General features: G+C 37.1%; 3 protein-coding genes across 4 annotated transcripts; 2 read left to right on the top strand and 1 right to left on the bottom strand.

Annotated features, from left to right (window-relative positions):
- Positions 1-1,628: 1,628 nt before the first annotated feature.
- Positions 1,629-7,258, top strand: LOC107040251 (wee1-like protein kinase). 2 transcript variants are annotated; one of them, XM_015260256.1, is made up of 4 exons: positions 1,629-2,052; positions 2,951-3,275; positions 4,035-4,917; positions 5,519-7,258. In XM_015260256.1, exons 1-4 carry the CDS (start codon positions 1,821-1,823, stop codon positions 5,831-5,833), a joined length of 1,755 nt encoding a protein of 584 aa, XP_015115742.1. In that variant the 5' UTR covers positions 1,629-1,820; the 3' UTR covers positions 5,834-7,258. The 2 variants fall into 2 exon arrangements, with proteins under 2 accessions (XP_015115742.1, XP_015115743.1); XM_015260257.2 differs by lacking the exon at positions 1,629-2,052 and adding an exon at positions 2,277-2,423.
- On the bottom strand, positions 7,253-10,436 carry LOC107040252 (beta-1,4-glucuronyltransferase 1). Its single transcript, XM_015260258.1, has 3 exons — positions 9,833-10,436; positions 8,319-8,909; positions 7,253-7,851 (listed from the first exon to the last, which is right to left on the bottom strand). The coding sequence occupies exons 1-3, from the start codon at positions 10,361-10,363 to the stop codon at positions 7,633-7,635; spliced, it is 1,341 nt and encodes a 446-aa protein (XP_015115744.1). The 5' UTR covers positions 10,364-10,436; the 3' UTR covers positions 7,253-7,632.
- Positions 10,437-14,338: 3,902 nt separating this feature from the next.
- LOC107040282 lies at positions 14,339-19,901 on the top strand. Its single transcript, XM_015260306.1, has 5 exons — positions 14,339-14,700; positions 17,273-17,530; positions 18,215-18,544; positions 18,618-18,845; positions 19,269-19,901. Exons 1-5 carry the CDS (start codon positions 14,349-14,351, stop codon positions 19,523-19,525), a joined length of 1,425 nt encoding a protein of 474 aa, XP_015115792.1. The 5' UTR covers positions 14,339-14,348; the 3' UTR covers positions 19,526-19,901.
- Positions 19,902-20,193: the final 292 nt, after the last annotated feature.

Below are 20,193 nucleotides of genomic sequence, written 5' to 3'. Positions count from 1 at the left end.
ATGGTCCTAGGCCCATAATATTATTCTTTTTTTTCGCTGACGAAGAAATACGCCGTGAGCACGTGGTCCGCAATAATAACTAATTACTCAACGAATCAATTTATTTTTATTTTTTCGGAGGATGGAAACATTAATTTTTTAAGATTCTATTGCTTCATTTTACCCCGCATTTTTTTTTATCCGATGAAAATATTATTTTCCATTTCTGTCGGAAATATGTGCTCCTGGGGGCCACAATATTTTCATTTTTCGCAGACATAATAACGGTGATTACTAAGATTCATTTTGTAATGTTTTTATTTCGAACATTTCGGAGTGAAGGGCGAAATTTTAAAATATTTGTTCTCATGCGTAAGTTTTGGAAATCAAGAATCACCTCATTTCGTACTTCAAAACGACCTCAATATGAGAGACTATTCAAACACTTCGAAAACCCCATTGAACTCCTCAAAACCCCAATGTCTCAATTAAAAATTCTCAAACATCCGTCACAACAGATATTGACAACCACATTTCTCCCCACATAATCGACCCAATCAAACAGCAAAACATTAATTCCACCCCAAATAGGTTTAAAAATCATATTATTTACTTTTGATTGATTTTATTTATTTATTAATTTTTTTTCATTTGAAATTATTTTATTAAAATTTTTGAAAGATGATAAAAATAAGTTTAACAACCGTACTTTACGTCCAAATATCTTTCACTATTTGGTGCAGATCACACTATGGATTCAACCATTTTCAATCATCAAATTTGTCAATTAAATTGCGCGACAAAAATTTGAAAGAAAATCATGAATATTCAGCGTCATTCAACTTACATTTTGCACAGAATCATCATTTTTTTAAACATTCATAGTTTATAAATAAATTATTGAAATCGTTTAAACTTTCGAAAATCTTTACGATTCCGAACTGATTTTATGGTTGACAATTCATTGTTTAAAAATCCTTTACAGAAAATCCTGGTAATTTTAAACAATTGCAATTTTTTAATTGTTTCATCAATCTTCCTCCAAAACTAAACATTCCAATTTTTTTATAATTTTAAAATGTTTCCTAACGGTTCACTGTCGAGATTAAAATTTAGACTTCAAAGTTTAAATAATAAAACCATTGTAAAATCATTGGCTCCCTGCAGAAAAATATATAAACAAATAACTAGAAGTTTAAGTCTTGAACAACCAAATCCCTCCCCACCCAATCGGCTCAGCCAAATATTTGTTATTCCATTCCACCAAAAATAATTTTAGAACCTTCGAAACAAAGAAAAACCTCTTAAACTCCGAATTCCGAAAACCCCTCTCAACCCCAGCAATCTCCACCCGCTGGTATCATCTCCCCCTTCCCCTCCAAGAACTTAACAGTAATGGGCTCCAAGAAAACCCCGAAAGGTCCCACTAAAAAAAATAAAGCGAGGACGCCGTGTTAAAACGCTTGAAATCATGGGTTTTCCCCCTCCCTGAGCCCCGGCGAGCTGCAGATGACGCCACTAAATACAGCACATTGTTCCCCGGGTTTAAGCCAATGGGAGTGCGTCTCTCAGAGCTCGGAAGAGAGTGACCGAGTAAGCTGGAGTGTTATTGGTCGCTGTACGAGTCCCCCCCGAAAGGACCACAGGGCCACCCGCCATAACGAACGTAGCGTGGTGTACAGAGTGTGTTTGAATGAACGTGGGCCGTTTTTCTTCATAATAATTGTGCTAAATATCCATTCCTAATTAGTGCTACTGGATCTACACAAGTGTTCATCAGTGTTTCGCCGATGAAGTGATGTAAATGTTCAATCGATAAACAGTTTATTGCACCCTGAACTATGAATATGGATGTTGCCCAGAAATTAAATTTCGACGCTTACGATATTGAGGACGAGGAGCTCAACATCAGCTGTCGTACTAACAGTTCGGGATGCGATGTTGATGATGCGTTAGATTCATCTGAGGACTTTACACCCTCACCACAACCCAGACAATTGTTTAGTTCAATGGACTGCAGTGATAGTGATAATTCGCCGATTCATGACAAAACACCAGCTATCGTCGTGACAGGTTAGTTTTGCGAGCATTTCTCGTTTTTTTTTTTCTGTCGTTGCGTTTCTTTGGGGGAGGGGGGGTACATGGACGCCACACACGGGAATTTTGGTCTTTGTGTGATGCCGTTTTTACCTGTGATTTCACCACTCACTTTCGTTTGTTCCACGTTTGGATTTCTTTTGTTTATTTATTTAAATTTTTTTAGAGACATTTTTTGGAAGTACTTTTTTTCGGGGATTTTTGCGGCTTTGTTATGTGAATTCTTGTGATTTTTTAATTGTTTTTTTTGTATTTGAATGGAGAATTTGTTTAGTCAGATAATACTTGGTTAATGGGAGTGCAAAATTGGGATTTAATAGACTGGATTTGACGACTGCATTCACAACGTAAGTTCTTGTGTGAAATATTATTTGGGAAATTTGGGCGAGGTGCCAGTGGGGGTTGAGGCGTGTTGAGACTATTGATGCAAAATTGGATTTTGGAGGCATTGGTGGTTTATACCTGTTTTGAGGGGGTCGCTTGAGCCGATTTGGATAATTGAGTGGGCTGATGGCAGGGGTGGTATTGTGACTTTGTGACACTGCTTGACGCCTTATTCTCGGTACTGTTAGTCTGGGAGCACTATCGTTCGCGTGAGTTTGTGGATCCCTGGGAAATTGACGAACGCCTCGGGAAATTCATGAAATCATTCTCCATTTGCCGTGATTTTTCCGAGGTTTCATGACTCTCAATGTTTATTAAAGTCAAGTCAAACGAAATTGACGAGAGAAAGTTGAGAGGTTTTAATGACAATTTTCAACATCAATTTCGTTTGAATAAAGAATAAATGAATTTTTTTCAAAGTGAAATTTTCGGTGTGAGGTTTGTCGGGGGGATGATGGGGTGGTTGAATGACCTGGAATTGTCGTTGTAGGGGCGATTGGTGGCAGAAATTCCCATCGTGACAGTGGACCTCAGTCGAGACTGGCAATGGCCTGCAGTCCACCTTACAAGAGGGTTCGGGCCCTCCGACTCTTTGATTCTCCAGCAACACCAAAAACATTGATTGAAAAAAGTGCCATGCACACACCAGTGCCATCGAGATGCAACAGACTATTTCCTGGTGATAAACCGAGACCAGTGGCCTCGAGCTATCAGTCCAAGAGTGATAAACCAGCGGCTAATGTCAACCCTTTTACACCTAATGGGATGCTACTTACAGCTAGGAAGAGGAGTAGATCAAAACGTAGTCTCAATGGGTGAGTTAGTCTTTGGGGAATGGCGAATTTCGGATTAATTCGTTTATTGAATTGCGATTTTTTTAATGAAATGAGGGAAATTTTGATGGGGAGAGGGGCAGAACACAGTAGAATAGATTAATCATCTTGTTAATGAGGAATTTTTGAATACTTGAGATTTAATTGTCGCTTTAATTACGATTTTGAAATGTGGAGAGACGTTTGTTGGATGTAATTTCATCTCCAAGAAAAATTTGTTGACAATTTTATCTCATTCTTGAGGTAAATGCAGAATTATCGACAATTTACCACTAGGTAGATTTATTTTCTGCATTTTATTGAACATGCAATTACTTCAATTGCAATTATTTGATGGATCGTCTTAAGAAGAAATATTTGAAGACACTTTGTGGGAAATTTCATGAGCTACAGAAAAAATTTTCTTTTCCAGATAAGTAAACAATTAGTTTTACATCAAATTTTGGTATTACAGGATATGAACAATGAATAGAAAACACTAGTCACTTAGTTTTTATTTCTAAAAATAAACATTAACAAGCTATGAACTATCGGAAACGTCTCCATTATATTTCCCATCCAATTTAATCATTTTCCATCTCTTTATTTTTCTCAAAAAAAAATTCATTGACCATAGTCTTGTAACCATTTCATTTTCGTCCCTTTCATAACTTCAGTAATCCCAATCACCATTCAATTATTATTGAAAAAATATCATAGAAAACATGGAAATCCCTTCACAAATCTCTAAAAATCTTCCAGTTCACCAGACATAAGAATACCAAAGTTCGACCTCCCCGACACAGATGAGTCAGACACAGAGATAGAGCAGCCAACGAAACGCGTTGCCCTGAACGAATCCAACATTCCCCGTTACAAACAGGAATTCCACGAATTGAAGTTGATCGGTGCCGGTGAATTTGGTTCGGTCTACAAGTGTATAAATCGTCTCGATGGCTGTACATACGCGATAAAGAAGAGCCTCAAGCCAGTGGCAGGTAGTGTCAATGAGAAAAATGCACTGAACGAGGTTTATGCACACGCTGTCCTCGGTAAACACCAGCACGTGGTGCGTTACTACTCAGCATGGGCCGAGGACAATCACATGATTATTCAGAATGAATTTTGCAACGGTGGCAGTTTGGCTGATGATATTGTCAAACGTCAGAATGAAAATCGTCCCTTTACCGAGGCTGAATTGCACCAGTTGCTTCTACACGTGGCCGAGGGCCTCAGGTACATTCACAGCATGCAGTTGGTTCACATGGACATCAAACCTGGCAACATATTCATATCCAAGGAGAAACGCTTGCTAGCTGTGAACTACGACTCTGCTGATGATGGATTTGATGAGGAGGAGACTCTCGAGGAGGAGATTACGTACAAAATTGGTGATCTTGGTCATGTTACGTCCATCAGCAATCCCACTGTCGAGGAGGGTGACTGCAGATATTTAACAACTGAGATATTACATGAGGACGTATCGCATTTGACCAAAGCCGATATTTTCGCTCTTGGGCTTACGGTTTATGAGGCAGCAGGGGGTGGCCCGCTACCCAAAAATGGACCTGAGTGGCATTCTATCAGGCAGGGCAATCTTAAGGAGTTACCGCAGTACAGTAGAGATCTTAATGAACTTCTTAAGGTAATTATGCCATTCTTCAATTTTTTTTCGGTTTCAATTTTGGAGATGAATTGTTATATTGATTTTTGATGGATATTTTGGAATTTTTCATCTATAGTTCCACTGAAATTTCGAGGGATTTCGTCATTGGGAAGTTTTATGAATAAATCAACGAAATATGTGAATTTTAGTTGACTTATTCGATGAAAAAAAATTCTGGTATATATTCTTGAATTTTCAATTAAGTGAAAATTCTGTGTAATTTAGGAATATTCATGTTTTGATTGAAAGTTCAAGGAAATTGGAGAATTCTGCCCTTCCTGCTGCTCAAAAATGTTTATTTTTTTATTTTTTATAGTGAAATCTGAAATTTCATATTTTTTTCTCCCTAAATTACTCTTTCTTTTCTGAAAATTAATAGTCAATTGTCCATGAAATTTCAATTTTTTCAAAAGTTTAGAGTAAGGAACAATTTTGTTTTCAATTTCAAAATTGAAATCTGAAAAAAATGACTGTACTTCGAGAATTCGTGGGTGAAATTCCCCCACTCCTTTAATTCCAAAAAGCTCCATTAAAATAAAAAATTTCATCAATTTAACCCATTGAAATTTCTTATCAACAGCTTATGACTCATCCAAATCCTGAAACAAGGCCCTCAGCAGTGTCCCTCATCCAGCACAGGGTACTCTGTCCATTTGGCAATAAAACAAAAGCCCAATTACGACGTGAACTCAATGAAGAAAAACAAAAGAATGAAATTCTGTTGAAACAACTTCAAGAGGCTGCCAAGTGTCTCAACACAATTGCTCCAAACGTGACTGCCATTAATAATTCGTTGAGCTCAAGTGGTTACAGGCTGAGGCCAACACCAAATAGAACATCATCCAGAGCTATAGGTAAAAAAATCAATCGTAGCAGTAGTACAACGAATTTTTAAGAATCTCCATCCAACGATGAGCAGGACAGGTTTTTTTTATAACTTTTAAAATCTTTGAGGGGGGAGGGTGGGGGGTGCCTGGAGGTGCCTTGATAATGTGATATCATATTAACTCTAGAATAGTAAGAGATTCCATTTAAAATTTCAGTAAAGGTCGTGAGAATACTGAGAGAAAAACCCTAAAACGAATAACAAAATTATTGAGAATTGTCCATTGTACGCAGAGTAGAGCTGATTAGTTATTCAGATAATGCATGTTGAGAATCATCGTTTTTTTTAAATTCTAGTTATAGTATTTTCCCCCCAACATTTCATTTTTATTTGTTCAATGGAATTAATTTTATATTATCAAATGCGTCAGAATTTCACAGATCTGAATTGAAAATTGGACATTTTTATTTTATTGCTACATTACTTTGAATAGATTATCCCTCTCGAATGGGAAAAAAACTCAATTGATCGATTTATTTCGAAATTATCAGGTAATTTGTCAATGAATGGAGTTTCGTTGCACTTCTTCCAATCATCGTATTATTATTTTTTATTCCAATCAACATGAGCATGCTGAATTATCAATTTATTTTCCCCATCAGATATCAGTGAATATCTGCTCTGCGTACGTTAAATTATTTAACCCAGAACCACTGAGAATTCGATAAAATAACATCCAAAAAAAAACACTATAGAAACGTTTTATAAGATTAAATTATTTTTGTAGCAGTTTTAATCGTCTTCGATTATTATTATTAATATTATTATTATTATTTCATCTTTCTACTGTAATCGTTGCAACGTGTTTTTTCTTTTTATTAAATTCCTGGTTGAAAAAGGATTAAAACTCTCGTGTAAATAGTGAGTCATTGGCAAAAGGGACAGAGTTATTAGTTTAGGTGTGCCTTTATGTTTTCTCAAACAGTAAAAAAACAGTAACCGACATGTTTTCTCACATTTTTATCGTGTTATAATGACTCAATGCAACAAAAGACTCATGAAAAAAAAGTATTCAAACAATTTCCAGAATTTTAGGTTTTTGAATAAAGACAATGATCTCTTTAATTTCAGTGGAAACAATAATTAACTTGAACTCATGTGTTGACTCTTTCTGTAATTAGTATCAACGAATTAACTGTGTGATCGTCACGAATTCTTCAAAATGGGAACAACTCAATTTTTGTACGAGAAGAGAAAAAAAATTTGAATTGAGCAGATTTTTTTTTTTAACGAACAAAACAAATGAATTTTTTTAATGAATATGAGTGAGAGGGTAAACATAAGATGAAATAGTTATGCCAATGAGGGTGGAGCCCTGGCAGGGAGGAGGCTGCATGCGGCAGTAGCCATTTTTTTTTTAAGGCGAGAAAGAAAAAAACAAGAAAAAAAGATTTGTTATTTTACATTATTCGCTATTAATCTATTAATATTATTTTTTATTATATTATTATTATACGAAAAATCAATGAAAAAAAAAGGAATAAACAAAACGTCGTAGCGTAATTGCACTGTTCACTTGACCTTTCAACAATTCCTGAAGCTCTGTATAATATCTTTTCTCTTTTTATTCTAGCGGGACAATAGTCCCTGTGCGTAGTTGCAATGAAGGCATAATTGAAGACATTTATTCGCGTGAAAGTATTGACGGAATAGGAGCGACTCGTCGTTTATTCTCTTCTAAAATCAAAGAAGCGAAAAATATATGTTCTATGAGGCTCAAATATCTCTCGTTTCGACTCTCAAAAAATATGCACAACAGTTTAATTATTATCTTATCTTTTTCACTTTAGTAGGTAGGAACATTTCCTCTATTGTCTGCATCTTTGGTTAGCAGGGTACTGCTTGAGCAATTCACGGGTTATGCTCTGGTATATTCGAGCGTTACGTTTTTCCTGAGCACGTTCGAAGGTTCGCGGTTTCTCTTTGTTCAGTGGTTTTGATGGCTTGCGTTTTATTCCTGGTGTGTGGATCAGAAAAGCACCGTCCAGGATTATTAAACGATAATTCATCAGGCACATTTCCAACATCTGAAAGTAATTTCCAGAGACATCCAGAGAATTGTTAGATTTTTTCATCAGGGGTTTATAGGTTTTTTAAAGCTGGGAATGAAAATTTTGGTTTCATTATTCCATGAAATTTGTGGAAATCGGAAAAATTGAGGTCAATATTTTTCTCAATTTTATAGTAATTGAAAATTCAGTATAATCCGGCATTAGATATTCATGGTTCGATTGAAAATTCAAGTAAATTACAGAGATTTCGTCTTCCTGTTGCTCAAAAACTTGGAATTTCATTGAATTTTTACTGAAATCTGAAATTTAATTAATTTTCCATTTAAATCGAACTCAATGTCACGCTAAGAATAAATTTCTCGGAATAAAAATCAATTGTTAATTGAACAAAATGGAAAATTCCCTCATTCTGTTGTGTTTCCGAACTCTATTGTTTCATAATTATCATCATCATCACTATGAAAATCACATAATTATCTCACCTGGACCATTTTGTCCTGCCTCCCCTCCCAAGACATCTCCTCATTATAAAGCGGATCCTCCCGAGTCCCGATGAACACAGGCTCCCACCTGTGATGCGGATACTCCCTCTTTGTCACAACCAACGGTTTCACCCTTCCGGGGTCCGGCCTCAGCATCCACTTGGTGATCCCCGGGAACTTCTGGCAATGGACGCAAACGTATTTATGAAAATAAACGGCAACACCGCTCCTCACAGCGTCCATCAACTCCCGTTTGGTCCTCGGTGGGCGCTCGTTCTCCTCGATCTCGAAGACGGGGACGACGAAGATCAGGGCGGATCGAGGGGGCCTACCGTGGATCATCTCGAGGAAGCCTGACGCCAATTTATCACTCGGGAGCAATTCGATGTCTGATACCAGCACACGCGAGGACGGGGCCAGACTCCTCGCGACGTTGCGGGCCATGTTTATGGGGTAGATCATTCCTCGCTGCTTCCGCTCGGTGTCGGAGTCCCTCCACTGGAGGTCCGACGCTGCGCAGTCACCCTCTGGACGGTAGACGTGAGACAAGGCGGGGGGACGACCTGCTGGGAATATCAGGTGGACGGATACCTGACATCAACAGGGGAATAAAACAAATTGAATAATTCAGATCAGAACGAATCAATTGTTCCGTTATTTTTCTCATTTGAGGGTTTACAAGTATCTTTTATTTACAGTTTGGTACCACACTATCAATTCGACCATTTTCAGCCATCAAAAACTATTAATATTCAGCGTTATTCAAATTACGTTTGAACAGAACTATTATTTTTTAAACATTTGCTGGTTACGAACAAATTATTTTTACAGTGGAAAATTGATTGTTTGTAAATTATTTGTAGAAAATGCTCGTTATGTTGAAAATTTGCAATTTTTAAATTATTTCATCAGTCTTCATCCGACAGTAAACTTTCCAATATATTTTTCAGATTTTTAAAATGTTTTCTAATGGTTCAATGTTGAGATTCAAATTCAGACTTGCAAAGTTTAAATAATAAAATCATTCTAAAATGTCCAGAAGCTTAGGGTCAAATGAGGCTAAAATGAAATCTTAATGGAATCTTGATGGAATGATAATATGTGAAAATTGATTGAAAACATAAGACACAATTTTTTTATTTCGAACAATCTTGAAAAATCAACAAACTACAGAACATTAGACCCATTTATGCATTCCGACGTCACAATGTCCATGACTTGTTAATTTTTCATTATTAATCGAAATAAAAAACTACATGTCGACAATTTTCCATTAAATTTCCTATCCAGCAACACCGAAAAAAAAAAGAATTTTAATTTTCATGAATCAAAACTCATTCTTAGGCACATCTCCAATTTTCAAGAATCAATCTCCAAACGCCAGTGACAAAAATCGTAAACAATAGATGACAAATTCCCGAAAATCAAAACATTTTCTCTTCGTGACTAAAAAAAATCGTAACCCAAGTTACCAGGACGAGTAAAATAGCCACAACTGAATAAACTTGGAAAACCTTGAACATTTCGGGTTCGCACAGACAGGCGCGTTCGATGAGATCGACGGCGAGTCCAGCATCGAGTCCAGGAGCAAAAATAGTGAGACTGACGTGTCCTTCCCACCTCCTGACGATCTCCACAACATTATAGACTTGATCGGCGGTGGCATGAGTGCAGAGCGTCAATTTGACGAGTTTCTCATTCCTCGCACCGCTGCCCCCTCGAATGGCGAACGGAAGTACCCGATAGGGTCCGCGGCCGTTGTCCTGAGGGCTCCGGGTGACTCTGCTCGCCGGATACCTGAGACTCCTCGGCAATCCATAGTTCCAGCCACAGAAAGTTGAATTCGCGGGCCGTCGACCCGCCATGTACATCCCAGGTGCATACGCAGGCGCTGTCCGGGCACTCTCACCTCTCCTATGCGTAATGACCACCGAATCGATGTCAGGTGGTGCCAGGTGGCTCCTGCTCGTCAACAATCTCGTGCCCAGGAGGAGAAATATCACCAGGAACAGCAGATACAGAAGTCGGCGCGAATGGCCGCGCATTCCCTCGCTGGTGTTTCGTTAATTTTTTTGAATTTTTTCGGGGACTCGATGCCATCCGAGACTCACTGGGTGAACCGATGGCTCAACCCCCCGAGAGTACCATCGATCCACGCCAGCGCAACACTCAGGGACGAGTCTTTCAAGCCTCAGCACCTCCGGCCACTTGATTTTCAATTGAATTTTTACGGAGTGGAGGGATCTCAGGGGCTCAGGCTCGAGTCGCTTCGAGGGGAGAATATTTAATTTTTGTTGGGGATGGGCAGCAGCTCTTCAAGATGACCTAAGGGTGGGAGGTGAAGAGATGGGCATAAGTGGCTTCCGGGGTCATTAAAAGGGTAATTAACATTTTTAAACGGTTCGCGAAAGAATAAATAGTCTTCATTACTAAACACGGCATATTTTTTTTATTAAGGACAACCAAGTATATTTTAGATCCGATCAATTAGCCCCTCATGTATAGATATTCCAAATTATTATTTTTTTCCTCATTGAAGTAGTTTTGAAGAAAATCGCGAGCAAATAAAAAAACATTTGCTAGTTAGTACTCGGGCTTTCAATTGAAGGCCCGAGTTGAAGGCCCGAGTTTGTAGCAGCGATGTCAGACAAGATATGAATGTGTTTTTGGGCTCAAATGAAAGAGCGAGTCGAGAAATGGCGTGCTAGCCCCTCTAAACATGACAAATGTCTCTAAAGATGATGTCTGTTTTCAATTGAAAAGCAGAGTTGTGCCAGCATGGTCTAGGAGGACAATGGGGTCTAAGAGTATGTATAGAACATTGGGGTCTAGGAGTCTCCCCTGGTTCAAAACCATCTTTAGAGGACACTTTTTTGCACTCGTTACGAAATATACTATTTTAAGCTGTTCTCGAAGAAAAAATTTGGCTTTTCAACTACTACAACGTACGAATCCTCATGGCTTATTTATTCATGTGATTTTCTAATGAATGTATTCATTGAAAAATATTATTATTGAGAAGGAGATGAAAATAAGAGCCACTGAACTCAACTATTTTTCTAAAAGTTTACTTTCTTGCCATATTCATCGGAGATCAATAAAAGTTCATTAAAGTCGGTAATTAAGCTTTCTCCTTTCCCGTTCACTCTGGTGTCGGCGTTGAAACAGCCGCAGCCCTATTAATTAGACGCTAATCGATTCCTTTTAACTTGTCACGCCGGGGGTGAGAGAAATAGGTGCAACGACCCATTTGATAGACAGAATCATAATACACCGATGAAAAGTTTTATATCTGCATTGCAACTCACATTGCACCATTCCGCCTCCTTCCCCTTTTAATTTTTTTTTAGTGGATTATCAAAATTGCGAGAACAAATATTTTTACTTCATTTTTTATTTCATATTTCAAAACAATTTTTGATATATTTTTACATCACTACATCACGTAGTGATAAATATTCATGTCTGGAAATAGACATGTATTCAATGAAATAAATGCGAAAAAAATGAGTCTAATCTCCTTGAATTCTAATTTAAACGGATTTAACAGTGATTGCTCACTTGATATATTTTTATTCTCGTCTTTTCATCGTTGTAATTGAACTGAAAGCGTCAACATCAGGCCCATTTTGCCCCCATCCTGTATTGAGAAATGTCCATGCCTGGAAATAGACATGAATTCAGTGAAATAATTGCGGAAAAAATGAGTCTAATCTCCGTGAATTCTAATTTAAACGGATTTAACAGTGATTGCTCACACGTGAGAGCCCCACCATTGGATGCGCAAAACACCGAGGAGCCTTGCAATTCCCGAGTTTTTGCCACTGGTGACGCATTAAATGCCAGAGTGCTCTCCTCACCACGTGGACTGAATCACCCACAGTTCCTTCACTCATTCATAAAATCACGGGGTGCGTCATTCCTCGAGTGCAGGGGATAAACTGGGAGAATGATTGTGTACCTGGGGAATGACGAGTGTAAACATTTGAACAATAATGTTTGAGTTGCTCTGTAATTATTGGATCGTTGGACTATAAGTGGGGGGAAGTCATCGGGGAGTTGACGAATCTGCAGCGAAGTGGTGAAATGAGATGTAACGACTCAGATTAATGATGATTTTTACATGAATTTTTTTTTTGTATTTGAGAGGCTGTTTTATTCCATTTTATTTTATTTTTATCATGAGGGTGTTTTATTCTGAGGGCATTTTTTGTAGGGAAGAATATCGACTGAAAAATTGTTGAGAATTTTTATATCTCTCTTGGATTTAAGGATCTCCAAGTATTTTGGCTGTTTTGTCTTAATATTGAACCGTTAGAAAACATTTCAAAAATTTGAAAAAAATTATAAAGTTTACTTTTAAAGGAAGATTGATGAAATAATTTAAAACTTGCAATTTTTAAAATTACGAGCATTTTCTATAAATAATTTATAAACAATCAATTTTCTACCTTAAAAATTATTTGTTCAAAATAATTTTAAATTATTTATTTATAAACAACGAGTGTTTAAAAAAATTATAATTCTGTACAAAATGTAATTTGAATGGCGCTGAATATTCATGATATTTTAAAAAATTTTGTCACGCAATTACATTAACAAATTCTAAAAGATATGCTGCAAAAAAATGATTTTGCTTCATTCATGAATATTCACTCGTAAAGATCTTCGAATCAAAGAAAAATAGCAAAATTTCTGCCGAAACCTTATTTGTAGAGGAGATTTAGAGCTATAAAAATATTATTTTCAAAAATTTCTACAATTCGCTCACATCTCAAGATATTTCATATTTCCGAAAATCAATCCCTCTTCTACTAAAATTCAGTCGATAAAAATGTGTACAAACTCATGCATTGACGCCTGGAAACATCGATACCCCGTTGTCACACGACATTAATCAAATATTCATCTGAAGTAAGCAGATCAGCCCCTCGATGAAAGTAACCCTCCCCTAAATAACGAATTAGAATTACCCACTGACACGATCTCCTTTCCAATCTCATGCTCCCCATCGTGACCCGATCAGTGCCAATTAAATCTGGCCGCTTTTCCCTAGACTTAATAATAAACATCGAGTGATCAAACATGAAAACTGCAATTCCCCAAAAACTTTAATCAGAGTTGAAAGCCACTTCCAACACTTAATCCAATTGTTTGGAAATATTCCACTACCTGGAGATTGATGGACGCGGAATTCCCTCGGGGGAAGCAAATTCCTCTTCATATCGGGGCGCAGGCGTTCTCGCCGGAGCGCGCAAAAACGATGTGTATGTTTTTTATTTCCCATTTCTCATCGAAACGCTAGTTTACTCTCCTCGGTTGAACCCTGAGGATTGCTGTGAGATCAATCGTCAGAGCTTGCTACCGAAATTAGTCAATTTAACTCAAAAACATTTGAGCTTTTCATTAATATCTTCGAATCTAAGGGAGATGCGCACTTTTTCATCAGAACCTTTTTTGTAGCTCTCACAGTGCCCTACAAAAAAGGTCCCGACACAAATTTCGTTGTCTCCATCAGATTCTGAGTTACGACCAAAAATTAAATCCAAAAAAATCGATTAATGATAATTTCGTCAATCCAATTTCTACTTCAATTTTTAACGAATATCTTCAAATGCGACGGAGATACGCCCTTTTTCATATGAACCTTTTTTGTAGAGCACAATTGGGGCTATAAAAAAGGTCCTCACATAAATTTCGCCATCTCCACTGGATTCTGAGATATTGAAGAAAAACTGAACTTCAAAACCAATTAAAATTCATTCGATTTCATTCCACAAATTAGATCTTATTTGATTCGCCAGACGTTTCTCCCCTAAAACACGGACTATCCTCCGATACAAACTATTCCCTTCGGAATTTTCTCAAGCGACAGACCAATAGCCTAACGAGCAATTGAAAAATATTAGTGACACAGTTTTAATCAAGGAACAGCTGTGTGAAATGAGATTGTTTACGACTTCTCCGGGAGTGACGATAAGCATGTAAAAAAATCTAAAGTGCAGTGGTTTTGAGTGTTCGCCTACGGGTATGGACGTGCCGGCATTTCCGTCACCCCCGTCACCGCTTGATACCGCCTCAACCACCCAAACAGTCACCCCCAGAGGCGGCGAGTCGGTTGACGATATCACAACAAGTAGAATACGTCATGTATCACCTGTTAAATCCAGTCGTACGTACAACAGTGGCATTGGTACCAGCAACATTAATAACCAGAAGAGACGCGCGCACAGAATCACGCGTCTCGGCAACTCGGTGCATCCGCGAGTCATCGGTAGAGAATCTGGGAGATACAATCGTAGTCGTGTTACTGAGCTCAGAGTGAGAATGACGGAGAGGCGGGAGGATGATGAGGACGATGCCGATGTTGTCTGTGCCACAGGTAATTTTCTACTTGTTACTTATTGCTGTTACATTGCGCTTCTTGGCAGCGGGCCTTGCATGCGGAGCCTCGCATGTTGAGTTTTCATGAAATTTCAATTGTTTCAGTTGTTTCAATGTTTCAATGCGTTGGCATATGAATTTTTAGCCCTCAGTCTTATTTTCTTTTTCGGAAACTGTCATGTGTGGGTTTTGGCAGGGAGTGATGCCTCAGAGTTTTCTAATTATAAGTTTAATAGTGAACAGATGTCAACATGTCTCGCGGTTTAATTCAGTGGAGTGATAGAACGTAACGGAAAATGTCGATTTATTGGACTTTGTTGGGGGGTAAATTATATCGGTAATTAAAGGTTTTTGGGGAAAATGGGACGAGATATTTTTTGCAGGAAATTTTGTGAGGTATAAAAAAGTCTATTTACATTTTCTGATAAAGCTACTTCTCTTTGAGATTAAAGACAATTAATGGGGACATTAATTAGTGAACTTCCGTGGCTAATTATTTTCGTAACGAATGGTTTTTGACAGAAAATGTCATATAACATTTCCCGGTGAACTGACGCTTTTCCGAGATAATTCAGAATTTATAAAAATAGTCTTATCAGTCATTTTCTTTTTCGGAAATTGTCATCAGTGGGTTTTGGCAGGGAGTGATGCCTCAGAGTTTTCTAATTATAAGTTTAATAGTGAACAGATGTCAACATGTCTCGCGGTTTAATTCAGTGGAGTGATAAAACGTAACGGAAAATGTCGATTTATTGGATTTTGTTGGGGGGTAAATTATCTCGGTAATTAAAGGTTTTAGGGGAAAATGTGGAAAGACATTTTTTGCAGGAAATTTCGGCTAAAGCTACTCGTCTTTGAGACTGAAGACAATTAACAAAAGAATGGAAATTTATTTAATTGCAATGTTGAAGATAATAATTAGTGATCTTCCATGCTAATTATTTCCATAACGAGTGGTTTTAACGGAAAATGTCATAAAACATTTTTTATTGTAAATTTCATAAGCTGCAGAATAGGTCTTACAACATTTCCTCCTAGACTAGTCCATTTCCGAGATAATTTAGAATTTCTAAAAATAGGAAAATCAAATCATTAGTAACGCTCTATTAATCTTCTGTATTATGATTGTCAGCCATTGCCATGTTTTCGAGTAGTTAAATACCGATTAACAATTGTTTCCATAATTTTTTTCGGTCATTTGAAACGTCATAATCCCATAATGTATGAAGATTTATTTTATTACACGTTTGAAATGTTTTTCCATTTGAAAGAAAATTAATTTCTCAGGTAATTTCTGGGAAAGAAGTGATTCACTGCCTACAGTAAAATGAAATAATCACTTCCTTAACACTAGAAAATATTTGTCTCGCTGGAATACCCCACAATTTATTAGGAATTGCCTCTGATTCAGTAATTCCACTAAACAATTCTCCATGAAACGTTTCAAGCAAAATTAAACGTGTGTTGGCTTCATGAAATCGATAAACATCGCTCGCAACTTCATGATGGTTTTAAATTTAGTTGTTATTCGTAGTGGATCGATGTCATCGATGATTATTGAGTGTTTATTCGCGATGGACGAGGGATTTGATTTCATCGAGATGATCAGACAATTTTGCGGTCAAAATCGATTTCTTTTTTCTCTCATGTCCTCGTATGGGTTTATTTGCAGTTTCAAGGACATGGTGATATTTATTCACGTACCCTTTGTCTTTTCAACCGTCACGCTTGGAAATCAATAATGTTGGTCTGAACAATATAGGGACATTAGTGAAATTACGATGCATTTATGCAGGGGGGGCTTCGTTTAATCCATTAATAAATCCCTGAACGATTATTTTATTCGTTTCATTACTTCGGGTGGAGCGAAAATTTGGGTTAAAGTTTTTTTGTGGGAAATTCAATGTTGTTTTATGGAAAGAAAAATCACGAGCAAAAAAATTGCGTGGGAAAACCCATCGAATTCGTTGAAAAAATTTATTGAATTTCTATTGGAAAATTTTGCAGCTTATTTATGCGTTTTTTTCAATGGAATTATCTAATGAAGAATATTTTGTAGAAAAAATGAATAGCATTCGATTTATTTATAAAACTCATTCTATTCAGATATTTTCTATAGAAATGAACTTCACTGCATTTTCAGTGAATTTTTACTGTTCAGTAATTTTTTCTGCATTTTCTCGTTATTTTTATTCTCTTTGTTGAATATTGAAAGAAACGTTTTGTTGGGATGATGAATTATCACTCATGCCGGAAGTGAGGCTCATGCAGCACGTGCGAGAGTTCAAAGACAGATCATCCTCTCTGATATTTTCCACGGAAAATTTTGTTATATCACAGCGAAGTGATACTGAATCTTGAGGAAAATCATTCAAGGTCAATAGTTTGAAGTTTAGTAAGTAATTTGAGTAATTAACGTTGAGTAATTTTTGACGACGTTTCATTGAGCTTTTGCAGCATCATTTTTGCCAATTGCGTAATTTCCCGGGGAGTGATAAGTCCTGAGAGGAAATGCCGAGTGACAAGGAAACTCGTTATGGTTCTAACGGAAGAGTGCTATTATCATTCAGGTATTCCGATGTCCTTCGACTCGAGAACCTTATCGGGGGAGTTGTCGTTGCAGCTGGAGGTCGAGGGCAATCAGAAAAGTCTGAAAGTTATTAAATCAACTGGAGTGCAGACGCACCTTGGGGAGGGGCCCTATCGATTGAAGGTCTTTCCAGCGCTCAAGGATATCGTCGAGGAGGACGCCAGTGGCAATCCTAAGACTTCTTCGAGGCTGTGGAAACATCTCAGATTTTTGGGGAGACTTTCGCTCTGCCAATTCGGTAAATTTTCAAATTCAACAAGACGTGAAAAATTTGTTCATTCATTGAATTGGAAAAAAAATAATTCAAAAAAACTGAAATAATTTTTTTACAATTCAAGAATAATTCAAAAAAACTGAATTTATTTTTTAATCTTGCATTTGTCTTGGAAAAGAGACAATTTCAGAAAAAAAATGACATTTACATTTTTTATCGGAAATTTCGTGAGTCAAAAAAATTAGGTGATGTTTTTCCTAGAATCCCTCATTATGTTCATCAAAAGTGTTATGATAAATCTCGAATTATCTCGTGAACGAATGATTTTAGAAGAAAATACCACAAAATCTTATTTGTTATTCACGAAATTTCCAAAAGAAAATGTTCAGTACAATTTTCTCCCAAACCTGCTAATTATCGAGATAATTAAGCAATTAGCAATATAAGAAATGAACAATTCGTTCAAAAACTGTTGTACTAAAGTCGAGATTATCTCCTGAATGAGTGATTTTACGGAAAAACTTCATAAGACCTTTCTTGTAGCTTACAAAATTTCCAACAAAAAATGTCTTCTCAAATTTTCTCCTAAACCCACTCATTACCCAGATAATTTACAATTTATGAAGATTTATGAAGATTTCATGTCTTCCCTGATTATTAATCATGGATGACGTGTCTTAAAAATAATTAAAAATATTTTCTCCCGAGGTCTGGCATGGCTATTGACCTTCTGGGCAGTGGCCGGTGCGGCGTCGTTCTACGCCACAGAAGGTCCCCGAGAAAGAGAGCAAGTTTACGAGTTGAAAGACATGCAGCGAGACTTAGCCGTTGGTTTGGCCACTGAATTACGACAATTGCGGGCTGAGGAAGAGGAGATGGAGCCTCTCTGGGGTAATAAAGTTAAACAGTACGTTGCTAAGCATGAGAAACTCCTCCTGGCTGCTATCAGCTCGGGCTACGGTGAAGGTGGTGAGGGGGGACAGCTCTGGACATTTCCTGGATGCGTTCTATTTTCCATTTCTCTTCTCACAACTCTCGGTGATTAGTCCTCACGGTTAATTAGGTCTCATTACCATCGAGATCATTTCGCTGATGAAATCATTGATTGAAGGTTTTGGGGCTCCAGTGCCACGCACTACACCGGGCAGAACTGTTGCTGTTGTCTTCGCAGCTGTTGGCATTCCTGCCCATTTTCTGCTCATTCTCAATGTTGGATTGTTTCTGGCAATGAAACTGCAGAAATTCGCTATTCGTAAGAAGTATGGAGATCATGAGGTTGAGGCCTCTGATAACTTGAAGGCACCCAGATGGGTCAAGGCTGTTCCATTCTGTTGCATTGGTAAGTTTATCTTTATTTAGTAAATTTTCTTAGATTGTTCAGAAAATTGAGATTAAAATGGAAAAAATAATAAAATAATAAAAATAATAAAATAATAACAAAATTTGAGCAGCAGGAACACGAGAATTTTTTAATTCACTTGAATTTTCAATTAATTGAAAATTTAAAAAATGTATTTACTTCAATTTTTCTTGTGTCCATTAACTTTCATTGAATTATTATTATTTACTAAAATTAAATTAAAATTATTAAATTTTATTATTGTATTAAAATTGACAGTTTCCATTGATCTTTCCATAAAATTTTGAATTTCCAAGGGTGAAATTCTCTAAAATTCAGCACAATATGAATGAGATGAGAATGAAATAAATTTTGAAAATTTGAGAAAATGAAAAAGTCTTGAAACAAATGTCCTTTTAACAGGTGCTTATTACATCCTGGGGATAATTGCATTCGGAGTAGCTCGCCTGCGTCCAGTAGCAGCGAGCCTTCTCTTCCCCCTGGACTTCACAGCAGCCGGTGGTCTGGCAAACACATCCGGTCTAGTGCGAATTTTCTACGCTCTCTATCTCGAGGGTGCGGTAACAATAGCAGCTGTTGCAGTGGCAGTTTTGCGGGTGTCAGCCTCGGAGAGTCTCACCAACATTGGCTTGAAGTATGACCTACTCACCGAGGCGTAGTTCAGGGCAGAAATGCCGATCGAATATGATTACATATCCAGTGGCCCTGGGGATTGTTCGACCCTGGGGATTCCCGTGATTGGGGTATTTTATTTGCATTCAATCGATTTATTGTGAGAATTCATCGGTGGATGAGCTATGAATACCTCTGGATCAAGACGAGGGGAATGGCAGCTGTGATGAACACAGTTGAGGCACTTTAAGTGTTGAAAATAGCGTTTTTAATGTTTCAATTGTCGCGGAGGACGAATTATTGTCTACAAATCACGTTTGCCTTCATAAATATGACATTATCTTGGGAACGAGTGAATCTGGAGGAAAATTTTTTAAAAATTTCTTCGAGGAATTTTTTTTCGAATGAAGAATCAAGTTTTTCCATAGTCTCACATCATTTTTCACAATGGTTACAGTCTCAATAATTATTTAGTTATCTTCGTAATGAGTATATAAGGAGAAAATGTCAAGAGATTTTTTTTTTGCATGAAAAATATATTTTTTTTACGTCTCAATTATCCCGGAGGGGAAAATAATTGTCAACAAATCGCATGTTCCCTTGATAAATATGAAATTATCTTGGGAACTAGTGAATCTGGAGGAAAATTGAAAAAAAAATTTCTTTGGAGAAAATTTTTCCTGCTGAAGAATAAATTTTCCCTAATTTTTACATA

Source organism: Diachasma alloeum, unplaced genomic scaffold (genome assembly GCF_001412515.2).
Source record: "Diachasma alloeum isolate Michigan unplaced genomic scaffold, Dall2.0 Dall_scaffold_00326, whole genome shotgun sequence".
Classification (NCBI taxonomy): Eukaryota; Metazoa; Arthropoda; class Insecta; order Hymenoptera; family Braconidae; genus Diachasma; species Diachasma alloeum.
The sequence above is the reverse complement of the archived record's forward strand: the minus strand, read 5'-3'. Positions and strand labels throughout refer to the sequence as shown.

Coding starts and splice junctions, on each gene's coding strand:
- LOC107040251 (XM_015260256.1), top strand. CDS start 1,821: ATGAATATGGATGTTGCCCAGAAATTAAATTTCGACGCTTACGATATT. Junction 2,053..2,950: donor ACCAGCTATCGTCGTGACAG/GTTAGTTTTGCG, acceptor TTGTCGTTGTAG/GGGCGATTGGTGGCAGAAAT. Junction 3,276..4,034: donor TCAAAACGTAGTCTCAATGG/GTGAGTTAGTCT, acceptor AAAATCTTCCAG/TTCACCAGACATAAGAATAC.
- LOC107040252 (XM_015260258.1), bottom strand. CDS start 10,363: ATGCGCGGCCATTCGCGCCGACTTCTGTATCTGCTGTTCCTGGTGATA. Junction 8,910..9,832: donor GCGAACCCGAAATGTTCAAG/GTTTTCCAAGTT, acceptor TGTTGATGTCAG/GTATCCGTCCACCTGATATT. Junction 7,852..8,318: donor GGCAGGACAAAATGGTCCAG/GTGAGATAATTA, acceptor AATTACTTTCAG/ATGTTGGAAATGTGCCTGAT.
- LOC107040282 (XM_015260306.1), top strand. CDS start 14,349: ATGGACGTGCCGGCATTTCCGTCACCCCCGTCACCGCTTGATACCGCC. Junction 14,701..17,272: donor CGATGTTGTCTGTGCCACAG/GTAATTTTCTAC, acceptor ATTATCATTCAG/GTATTCCGATGTCCTTCGAC. Junction 17,531..18,214: donor ACTTTCGCTCTGCCAATTCG/GTAAATTTTCAA, acceptor TTTTCTCCCGAG/GTCTGGCATGGCTATTGACC.